At 48.5% G+C, this 12126-nt stretch overlaps 1 protein-coding gene across 1 annotated transcript in view; it reads left to right on the top strand.

Annotated features, from left to right (window-relative positions):
• zbtb46 (zinc finger and BTB domain containing 46) overlaps window positions 1-12126 on the top strand; it is a 62010-nt gene that overhangs the window by 14804 nt on the left and 35080 nt on the right. Inside the window, exons 2-4 of the mRNA XM_079742361.1 lie at window positions 6112-6336; window positions 6567-7338; window positions 7423-7638. Of these exons, the coding sequence (XP_079598487.1) occupies window positions 6151-6336; window positions 6567-7338; window positions 7423-7638 (1174 nt within the window). The 5' untranslated portion in view covers window positions 6112-6150. The remainder of the gene's footprint in view (window positions 1-6111; window positions 6337-6566; window positions 7339-7422; window positions 7639-12126) is intronic.

The following is a 12126-nucleotide window of genomic DNA, read 5'->3' on the forward strand; positions in this document are numbered from 1 at the left end:
GGATCTAGATTTTTTTTGTCGGGACAGGTGAGGTAAGGGGATGAATGGAGAAAAGAAAGAGGGGGCAGGTGCTTCGGGGAGCCACCAGGTGATCTTTTATTTGTTTTGTGACATGTGTGTTCATATGTGTGTGTATGTTTGTGTATGTATGTGTGTCTGTGTGTGGGATGTGTGCGTTTGTGTGTGTGTATGTGTGTGTGTGCGTTTGTGTGTGTATCTTTGTTTATATGTGTGTGTGTGTGTGTGTCTGTGTGTGCATGTGTGTGTGTGTGCTTTAGTGTGTGTGCGGGTGTCGCTGAAGGGCAGGCGAGGGTGCTGGCAGTGTAGGAAGTGTTAATTCTCTCTAAGCCTGCGGGATCCTCTTTGGTGCCTGTCCACCTCACAAGAGCCCTTCTCCCTTCTCCCTCTCCTTCTCTTTCTCCCTCTGTTCCTCCCTCGCCCTCTCTGTCCTCCTCCCGGGGTCCGTCTCCTCGCCCACCTTGGCCCGCTGGACCGGGGCCAGGCAGGGTGGGGTGGGGCGAGGGTGGAGGGCTTGATTAAGACCATGGGAGGTGCAGGGAATTATCAAGAAGAACAGATGGATGGTGTATGAATCAGGAAGAGAAAGAATAAGAGAGGGAGAAAGATAGAGAGAGAGAGAGAGAGAGAGAGAGATTGAGAGAGAGAGGGAGGGACAGAGGGAGGCACAGAGAAGGAAAGAAAGAAAAAGAGAGAGAGTAAAAGAGAGAGAAAGAGAGAATGGAGAGAGAGCAAAAGACACACAGGCTGTCAGCGGAGGAGCAGCTTCACAGCGTTTGAATCTTAAGAGAGAAGAAGAGGATGGAGCAGAGATTATAGCTTTTCTTTTTTAATACCTGTGTACCTTCCCGTGTCGGGTTTTGTGTGTGTGAGTCTGTGAGTGTGTCTGTGTGCGTGCATGCGTGTGTCGGTTCCTACGAGGAGGGTTGTGTACGTGTGTGTGTGTGTGTGTGTGTGTGTTATTTCGGTCCACGCAGCCAGCCTTGTTGACGGGCTGCCACTCGAGTCGTCAGGGAAGCCAGCCAGCTCGGTAGGATTGAGGATTAACCCCGGGATAATGGCCTTGATGCCCAGTTGAGTGGAAGCAAAGCTGTTTAAAAAATATTGGCTGCCTGAGTCACACTCTCTCTCTGTCGCTCCTGTTTTCCTCTCTCCCGTGTCTCCCCTCCGTCTCAAATGCTCTGCCCTATACCTGGCTTTTATTTACGGGTCTTTTATATGTTTTTTGCCCCGTTTGCTTCCTTTTTCTTGGTGTCCGAGTCGCTGCTCTTTTTCCAGTCATCTCCGACATGTATGTGTAAGCCTGTTTGTAGCACACTTTTATGGAATGAGTGAATGGGTGTTTTTGTGAGGAATCAGGGCCGGTTCAAAACATAAGAAATTTAAGTGAGCCTCCAAATGTTAACGCTAAACCCTCGTATTTCATTTAGAAGGACTCACATTTCATTCAGTATTGGATAAACACGGCAACAATGTGACAACCTTAATAGCTATGCATATTCTTCTGTCTGTTATCAGTCAAGCGCTTTTGACCTTCAGTTTATTTCGGAATGTCATCCTTGATTTGAATTCCTTTCCTTCTAACATTTTTGAATGGAATTGAATTTTTCTTTTTCGCAACCTCCCAAAAAAATAAAACTGTCCTTTTTCTCTATATTGTCTGTTGATGAACAACACTCACCGCCACACTCTTGTTCTCGGCGTGATTATCTAGATCAAAACAAAACAAGCCTCGTTCCTGCTCTCCTCCACAGATCCAATCGTTTTATTACACCTCTCTGGAAGGGTGTGTCATTGTCAGACACACACGTTGATGGTGCCAGAATCCTAGGGATGGCAGATAACCCGGAGATAGAAGATAACCCAGGCCGCATAACACAGCGACACAGAGGAACTGATCTCACATTTTATGGGGATCTCATCGTGTCAAAGATGTGCTGCAATTATTTATGGCACCTTTTTTTGACATGAATGAGTGAAACCACGAGCGAGCGAGTGAGTTGGTTCACACTCTTCCCCGTGCTGTGTGTCCGTGGTTGTCTTAGGTCAAGGAGGCCGAGGACTAGCTCAGAGGGACAGGGCCGGCCTATTCTCTCACTCTCCATCACACGTCTCATCTCCTTAGTTGATCTTGCCGCGGCCTAAAGTGACTCCGCTGTCATGTGACCCCGACAAACTGGGTGCGATGCCGTGACAACGGCGGCGGTGTGAATTGGCCTTGCCAACACACACACACACACACAAAAACTGTGTGTGTGTGTGTGTGTGTTTGTGTATGTGTATGTGTGTGTGTGTGTGCGCATGCAGGTGCCTGTGTATGCATGTGCGTGTGTGTGTGTGTGCGTGCATGTGTTTGTATGTGCTTGTGTCTGTGCTTTTGTTTGAGTGTGTGTGTGTGTGTGTGTGTGGGGGGGGGGCTGTTTTAAGGAGGACAGTCACATCTGATTTGGCCTCAGAAGGTTGACAGAGACTGGGAGCTTTGGTGGCGTGCTTTAGTGAAACAAACGGGCCCCATGGAACCCCCCCAATAAGAAGCCTCCGATTGTCTGAGCCGCATCCAAACAACCTCCACCCTGCCTTCCCTTTTCTCTCTTTTTTTTCTTTATCACTCTCTTTTTCGTTTTCTTCTCTCCGTGAAAATGTAATCGCAGGATGAAAGTGCAGGCTATTGTGACACCATGAAAGGAGGCTGTGGTTTGTGTAGCCTTGGTGAGACTGCTAATGCTTTGCTTGAAACATAAAAGTATCTCTGCCACCCCTCCCCCCTTCCCCTTCACCCCATCATCACCGCCACCACGTCTCTCTCTCTCTCTCTCTCTCTCTCTCTCTCTCTCTCTCTCCCTCAATGGTTGGGACTCTGACAACTCCATTTTTCCCTCACTTCCCCTTCATTGACACAATCAATGGCTCCGCTCAGAGTTAGAGGGAGGAACACAAAGGCGGCAAGGATTGAGTGAGGAGAAAGTTAGTGTGTGCCAATGATATGATGTGTGTGTGTGTGTGTGTGCGTGCGTGTGCGAGTGTGTGTTTGGGTGTGTGTGTGTGTGTGTGTGTGTGTGTATGCGTGTGTGAGTGTGCGTTTGTGTGTGTGTGTGTGTGTGTGTGTTTGTGTGTGTGTGTGCGTGTGTGTGTGTGTGTGTGTGTGTGTGAGAGTGTGTGCGTTGGCCTGCAGGTAATAAAGTCCTCCCACCATTTATCAAAAAACAGGTAATTTTTGTCATAGGATATCGGAAAGGATTTTTAACATGTTAATTATAAGCCTACAAACTCTAGAACATTTATCCCCTGAAAGCCATACTTTTTTTTCAGAAGAATAATATTAAAGCAACTCATTCATACATAAATGTTATTTTAACTCTTTGGAATGACGTCCATTATAATGGAACAGTAACAGACACATAATTAATGAATATATATTTTTATATGTTCTTTATTTCGAAACCACTTGGTCCATCCTACTGCACTCAACCAAATTACTTGGCTCCATTAAAGTTAGATAAATAATACATAAAGAAAATAAAAGATAAGTAAAAGAAGAGCCGGGATTTCGTATGTAATTCAGACTCTATGCTAATGCTAGATAATAATTGTTATTAATGTATTAGCTAATGTTAATTAATGGTTTATTAATGTACCCTTCCATGTATTACCGTCTACAGTTTAGACCTGCCTTCAACATAATCCAATGTGCTGGCAGCTCTGAAAGAAAGATACACAGAGCACAGAAAGTCTGAGAGAGAGAGAGAGAGAGAGAGAGAGAGAGAGAGAGAGAGAGAGAGAGAGAGAGAGAGAGAGAGAGAGAGAGAGAGGAGAGAAAAGAGAGAGCGAGGGGCAAGAGAGAGAGAGAGAGAGACAAGGAACGCCGCGATTGTGTCCTTTGGAGCCACACGGTTTGTCTCCAGAGGTGAGAGGTGACATCGCTCAATGCCTTCATCAACACAGCGCGCAGAGGGAAGACTAACTCAAGGGATAACTCAAGGTCAGGCCAATGGATTTCTCCAGCAGTGTGTGAGGCGGGGGTTGAAAAAGCTTGCGTCAAACGCGGCCTTTTGAATCACTGAGGGACATTCAACATTCATGTTAAAGTTTCCCTCCTCTGTGTTCTTTTATGTCTGCCCCGCTTTCTCTCTCCATATTTCTATGGCATAAAGAGAAGCCAAGGAAAGTGTTGAATCCAGAGAAGGATTTTATTCATTTATTTGTATTTATTTTATATATATTTCTTATTATATATATTTTTAGTTTGGGAGAAAACAAGGTTAGCATCAGTTGTCTCCCCCCCCCCATCGTCGTCATCCCTCATTCAAGGAGTTGAATTTTTTCTTTGCTTCTTTCTCCTTCTTTTCCTTGGGAGTGGGAGACGTGTGCGTGTGCGTGTGCGTGTGTGTGTGTGTGTGTGTGTCTGTGTCTGTGTGTGTCAGTATGCGTGTCTATGTGTGTGTGTGTGTGTGGATTTATCTGATCCTACAAGCCATCAGGGCTGAGCACAACTTTGCTAAACATGACCTGAAGTGTGCCGGCCCCCCGAGCAAACGCTGCTGTCACCTCGCCCAATTGGAGCTGTCGTCTCCGGGGACGGCCAATGAGAGCTGACAGCCGTTGAGGTTCCCCCCCCCCCCAAAAAAAAACCCCAAACCGCCTCACAATTTAGACCCCCGCTTAGGATGAGCGCATGAACAACGTCGGCTGATGCTGTGGTCCCTACACCACTGTGTGTGTGTGTGTGTGTGTGTGTGCCCTTGTGTGTGTGTGTGTGTGTGTGTGTCTGTGTGTGCATGTGTGTGTGTGTGTCTGAGTGTGTGTGTGTGTGTGTTTGTGTCTGTGGGCGTGCTTGTGTGTGCGTGTGTGTCTGAGTGTGTGTGTCTGTGTGTGTGTTTGTGTATGTGTGTGTGTGTCCCATGTGTGTGTGTGTGCGCGTGTATGCGTCTGTGTGTGTGTGTGTGTGTGTGTGTGTGTGTGTGTGTGTGTGTGTCTGAATGTGTGTGTAAGTGTAGGCTCTTGTCTCCCCATGTCTAGTCTCAGGGACTAATGGAGCCAGAGAATATTCACACTTTGCTTTGCTGTGACCTATGCAGCATGTTGAACCACATTATATCCGAAGAGCTTAAGAATCCACAAGCACACCAAACGCAGCCCGGGTTTCTTCCAAAGCCGAAGAGCAGGCGACGGAGTCTATCCAATTAGATTACCGGGAAATATGTCAGCACCGCCTCTGGATGTTTTTACGATTCACTGATAGGAGGACAGCTCTGGTTTGTCACTGAGTCTTACCTTGCTTTCATATGTGGCCTCGGGGGGACATTGTTGGGGTTTCTTAAGCTCCACAGAACCATTTGTATCGTAGTGGCTAAAGCCATCTTCGTCTCCGGCTTTCAATGAACCGATTGAAACATTTATCTATTTTGAGAGTCAAACTGAGGCCCTGTCGATATTGATCGTCACGACTACTTTTTGCTTTCAATAAGAAACATAAACACACACACAGTCACTTACACACACACGTTTACCAACAGACACGCATGCACACACAAACACTCACACATACACACACAAACACACACACACACACACACTTACACGTACAAAACTCGGATGACATGGGCGTATACCTGCAGAGAAAGTTTGGATTTTAGTTTTCATTAAATCATAATTAATATCAAAACTCCTGAATGGAATCAAATGGAATTTCCTTAGAAGTGCCTAAATTGTTACTCTTCTCTCCTAAGGTGATCAGAGCTTCAATGCTTGTGAAGATATGCTTAAGAGTTATCCTGTATTTCCCACACCATCACAAGTACAACCTCAATGTGTCAATGTATTCGGTGCTCTCGAGCAAAGCTTCCTTAACATACCTGTCTGACCTGAACCGGGAAGCAGGCAGACGTGTTATCTGTCGTTGCCCGTGCCATCTTCACGGTGGCATTCCAGTCATAGCATGGCATTAGGAAGCATTATGTTTCCCCTTAAACGTCAAACATTTGAACTGCAAACACACCTGGACACACAGGTTTACAAGGTCAATGTTCACACGAGGAACTCAACAGCCTAACCGACCAACCGTTTTTTGGGGCCTTTTGTTCTGTCCCCTTTCAGCAGACGGCTTCGAGGAGAGGCTACCGCTGAGCTACACAGATGAACAATCGGAAAGAGGACATGGAGATCTCCTCTCACTACCGGCAGCTCCTCCGGGAGCTCAACGAGCAGCGGCAGCACGGCATCCTGTGCGACGCCTGTGTCATCGTCGACGGCAAAATCTTTAAGGCCCACAAGAATGTGCTCTTGGGCTCGTCCCGCTACTTCAAGACGCTCTACTGCCAGGTGAGGAGCGCTGAACCAACTGAAATAAAACCACAACAAAGGAAACCTGTTCGGTGGATCTCTTGTAGACCAGTTTTGTATCTCTGTGATTTCAAAGCTGTGTTTGAAATCAAGTATAAAGAAAGTATATACATCGTAGCGATAGTCCACAGCAAGCATATCGTTCCTTGTGAAGTCTTTAAGTCACTTTAGTTGTTTTGAAACACTTCTGGTTTATTCCGGTCCTTCAGGTGAAGAAGGGGGCGGAACCTCACCACCAGACCACCGTCACTCACCTGGACATCGTCACGGCGACGGGCTTCAAAGCCATCCTAGACTTCATGTACTCTGCGCACCTGGCCCTCACCAGCAAGAACGTGATCGAGGTGATGTCGGCCGCCAGCTACCTGCAGATGACGGACATTGTGCAGGCGTGCCACGGCTTCATCAAGGCCGCGCTGGACATCAGCATCCGTTCCGAGATGGCCGACGAGCTGGCCGACTTCGAGATGGGCGCCGCCGCCGCCGCTTCCGGCCTCGGGGGCGTCGGTGGAGGCGGGGGAGTGGGCCTCGCCAGCGGGGGTGGAGTGGGTCTCGTCGGGGGAGGAGCGGGCATCGGAGGCGGAGGCCTGGCGGGAGGCGCCGGAGGAGGAGGAGGAGGAGGAGGAGGAGGAGGAGGAGGCATCGTGGGCATGGCGTCAGAGGCGCTGGCCTCCATCATGGCGGGCCGCAGCACCTCCCCGTGGCTGGGCCGCCGCACCAGCCCCGCCAACTCCTCCGGGGACTCGGCCATCGCCAGCTGCCACGAGGGCGGCAGCAACTACGGCAAGGAGGACCAAGAGCCGCCCAAGAGCCACGAGAGCCAGGACGAGGTGTGCCACGACTCTCAGCCCGCCTGGCCCCACGACTACAGGCCGGTGATCGTCAAGGAGGAGCAGGTGTCCCCCGCGTCCTCCGCCCACCCACGGGACACCCCCCGCGGGGCAGCCCAGGGCCAGGTGGAGCAGGGAGGAGGAGGTGGAGGTGGAGGAGGTGGAGGAGGAGGAGGAGGAGGAGGAGGAGGTGGAGGAGGTGGAGGAGGTGGAGGAGGAGGAGGAGGAGGTGGAGGAGGAGGAGGAGGAGAGGGCCCGTGGCCTCCGTCCGGCTCTGGGCGGAGGAAGAACAGGAAGAACAAGGACACCGTGAGGCACATTACCCAGCAGGCCGAGGAGAACGGGGAGAGGGAGCGGGACAGAGACAGGGAACGGGGCAGTGGGCCCGGGTCGCCGCTGCCCTCCATGATGGCCGTGGCCGGGTGGAACTACAGCGGACAGGACATCCCAGGTAAGGCTCCCACCTTGCCTCCATCTGCTGTGTGTGTGTGTGTGTGTGTGTGTGTGTGTGTTTGATTGAGACGCAAGACCACCCTTATAAGATCAAATAGGTTTGCGATAGTTTTGACCAAGAGATTTATTTTTGGGCACAAATTAAGTAAGTAAATGAATATACAATTTGGAAGGGAATTGGTCGGCTAATGAAACCATTAGGCACTTTGTGGCGAGATAATTACGTTACTTTAGATCATTTGTCTGGCTGGATCATTTCCTATCTCATGTAGGATCACTAAAAAGCACCACGCCAAAACCACTTGGCTCCAACGTTCACAAGTTGTGCGTTAAAACCGCAAGCCGTTGAGAACAAGTTTACTCTGCGAACATCCCCTTATAGTGTGCTGTTCAAACGCCCTTCGCGTCGTCTGAACAGTTCACTGGAATCAATTAACCTGCGTTCCTCAAGGTGGCACATCGGCTTCGTCTAGTACTTAGTTAGCTCCCGAGTAATTACTTCAAATGGGAGGTGAAGTGAAAGGGTAAAACTCCCACAAAGAATATTCTTCTTGCTAGGCTTCATGGCGCATACATCAACATCGTCATAACATCCACCTATACTGTATTCACTCACACGCTGACGAATGAATGCTCGCACACACACACACACACACACACCTATACACACACACACACACACACACACACACACACATACACACACAAAGTCATAACTGGTCTCCCTTGTAGACCAGTTTTCTATTTTTGTGATTTCAAAGCTGTGTTCTTAGAAAGATGAAAGGTCCTTTGGTCTTTGTATATCGTAGCGTGATCCAAGGCAAGCGTATCATTTATTGTTAACTCTTGTTTTGAGAGAGTTCTGGTTTATTCTGGTCCTGCAGGTGAAGAAGAGGGCAGAACCTCACCACAGGACCACCGTTATAACATCCACCTATACTGTCTACACACACACACACACACACACACACACACACACACACACACACACACACACACACACACACACACACACACACACACACACACACACACACAGTCATGCACTGACATGCACACACACACACAAACACACACACACACACACACAAACAACACACACACACACACACACACACACACACACACACACACACAGTCATGCACTGACATGCACACACACACACACAAACACACACACACACACACACACAAATACAGCCTGCACACTTGTTTCAAGGAAGCCTTCCATGATCCTCAGATTTACAGAAGTGTTAAGTGAATTTCTCTCACACTTAAACTAATACCTACATGTGTGTCTGGGTATGTGTGAACTTGGGTGAATTTTTATGTGTGTGTGTGTGTGTGTGTGTGTGTGTGTGTGTGTGTGTGTGTGTGTGTGTGTGTGTGTGTGTGTGTGTGTGTTGTGTGTGTGTGTGTGTGTGTGTGTGTGTGTGTGTGTGTGTGCATGCGCATCGGGGGCCCAAGGCACCAATAGGTAGATCATTAAAAGTAAGAGAAGCTAATCCTGGTCTCATTTTGGGAGTTGGCTGTGAAATGGGCACACGAGTTGCAGCAGCTAAAGAAAACAGGATAATTGAATTGACCTGGGTCACTGCATGGATTACCGCCGTGCCTTCAGCACCCCAGGCACCACCTCCATCCCCCATCCCCCCCCCCCCCCCGCGCCCCCCCCCCCCCCCCGCCCCCCCCCCACCGCCCCCCCCCCACCACGCCCACACGCACACCCACCCGGCCCCTCACCACACACCCGTCTCTGGGGTTAATAAAAGAACCTCTGGAAAGGCCAATCGAGGGGAAAAAGGGAAAGAGGCAGAGGAAGAGAGACAGAGATAGTAAGATGAAGCCACAATGGGGGAGAAATGGGGATGTCGGACAAAAAGATCAGGAAGCGGCCCGATGAGCGAGAGAGGCTGAGAGTGAGCGAGAGACAGTGGGCGCAGGAAGGGTAGAGCGAGACCAGAAATACCTGCACGAGCTTATAGGAGTTGTCTGCGTAATTCTGAAGTGTCCGAAGACAAGGATTTTGCGACCCGCACGGACACCTTATTACCACGCCTTAGTCCAACCTGTCTCTTTAAGTCACGGTCACACTTAGCAATCTCTCTCTCTCTCTCGCTCTCGCTCTCGCTCTCGCTCTCTCTCGCTCTCTCTCTCTCTCTCTCTCTCTCTCTCTCTCTCTCTCTCTCTCTCTCTCTCTCTCTCTCTCTCTCTCTCTCACACACACACATACACCTACACACACACGCATATATATGCACACTCAACTCACACACCTTTAATTTAACGCATGGATATCAACACACACACAAACACACATGCACACAAACACACACACACACACACAAACACACACACACACACACACACACACACACACACACACACACACACACACACACACACACACACACACACACACACACACACGCACAGCCATTCATGGTAAAGTGATTAGGTTTGAAGCTTTAGCCCCGGCTGCTATAAATTAACAATTCAATTAGGAATTGTTTGGGTCCTTTTCAAACGTTAGAGGAAGTCCACTGTTCCCAAAAGTTTTGGTGGGATCCAGAATCTATCTTCCATGGCCACCTTCTATCCTAAGGTTAGGGGGGGCGTTTCATTTACAGCGTGCCTGTATGGAAAAATGAATGCAATGAGTCTATTCATTTAGTACCAGTTCAGCAGGCAGCTATGCCACCTGGACCTTAAACAAAACTCTTTGTTTAAGATCTGAGGAGATTATCCCTGTACTTTGTGTAACGCATAACGCATATATTTGACTCTTGTGTTTTCAGCGTGCATTCGATGCTTGTGTGTGTGTTTGTGTGTGTATGTGTGTGTATGTGTGACAGTATTTGTATGTGTATATGTGTGTGTGTATAGGGAAGGCTGCGGGGGAACATGCTAAACAGGTTTGGTGAGGTTTATCGTTTGTCGGGGAAGGCGAGGAGGGAGGGGGTGGAGGCGGACCCCCTTAACTGTCGGGGGGGGGGGGGGGGGGGGGTTTGGTTCCGGCTAGCGAGGGAGAAGGACGCTCTCCTCCGCTGTGGAATTGGATTTCCTTAATTGCTTCCCCGCTCGCTGAATGGAAGGGCCCTGACAGGCCGTGGCCCTCAACAGGGCCCTTTTTTTCATATTTTTTTGCATGCGGAATGCAAATATCACAATGCTGCACAGAGGTCGGCGTAGCAAGATTACCCTCCGATTGCTCCGTGCTACGAGCGTGACGCATGCGGTGGGACTGTGTTAGTACGAAGGCCCGGCCGTATTAACGCCTCTGTGTTTTGCATGAGCGCTGCGTGTGTGCATGTGTTGACAGCTGTGAGGAAGGGGATTTACTGTTGCTTTGATCCCCTCCGCGTGCAAACATCTGCTGCACGGGGTGGACGCCTTTACTTAGGATACCACAAGAAACCTTTCCTTCTTTCCTGCTGTCTTCTCTCCTACTGTCCTCTCTTCTTCCGTTCCTTCTTCTCTGGGAGACCTTCGTGGCCATACCTGAAGTTATTTCTGAAGATGTTGAAACTTTTCTCTTTTCTTTTTCTTATTTTACTCTGAACTGGATACCTTCACTTATTTTCATGAGGAGACCTTCATAAAGTTTTATGGCACTACCTCACAGCCTGCTGCCATGCCAACCTGTGACAAAGAGTTACATCCTGTTTTCACTTAATCAAATTGCTACGTTCAGCCCTGAACTACAGAGTAATTGCAGATACAATTTATTTTAATGTTATTTAAGCGCTGTTTTAATTTATATTCTTTTGTTCTTGCAGACTCAAATCCATGAATATCACATTGAATTCATTTCATGAATGTTGGAGCAAAATAAGTCAATTCTGACTGTCATAACATGAAGTATCTATAGAAAATAAGTCCCATTAGTACACATATTTTTAGGCAGTATCTGCTTTTCATCAGCAATTGAACAGGACTGAAAAGCTATCTATGCTCAGACCCCATAATCTTGTCACATAATCTTTATCTGACACTGCGTTTGAGGAGTGTCAATGGAGAGAGTTTAAAATCATAAAAAGTATGAATACATGTCTTTTTAGAATACAATCATAGAGTGAAAAATTAAGTTGCAAAAATAGGCTGACCTTTTGAGTTGGCACACGTGTGCACACAAACACACCTACCTACACACAAACACACACACCCACAAAAAAACACCTACACACACACAGAAACATACACAGAAACACCTACACACAAACACACACCCACACACACACACACACACACACACACACACACACACACACACACACACACACACAGAAACACACACGTACGCAGACACTTCTACAGACAAATACCTCCTAACACCTACACACACCTGCACGCACACCCTTACCCCCCCGCCAAGCCTAGACTGTCTAAAGGTGAACCCTTGAAATAATGCCTCGTATCCCCACCCCCCACCATGGCCTGCACCCCTCTCTCAGTACCCGCATCGCTCTATTCCCGTTAAGGCTCT

This window comes from Pollachius pollachius, assembly GCF_949987615.1.
Source record: "Pollachius pollachius genome assembly, chromosome: 8".
Taxonomy (NCBI): Eukaryota; Metazoa; Chordata; class Actinopteri; order Gadiformes; family Gadidae; genus Pollachius; species Pollachius pollachius.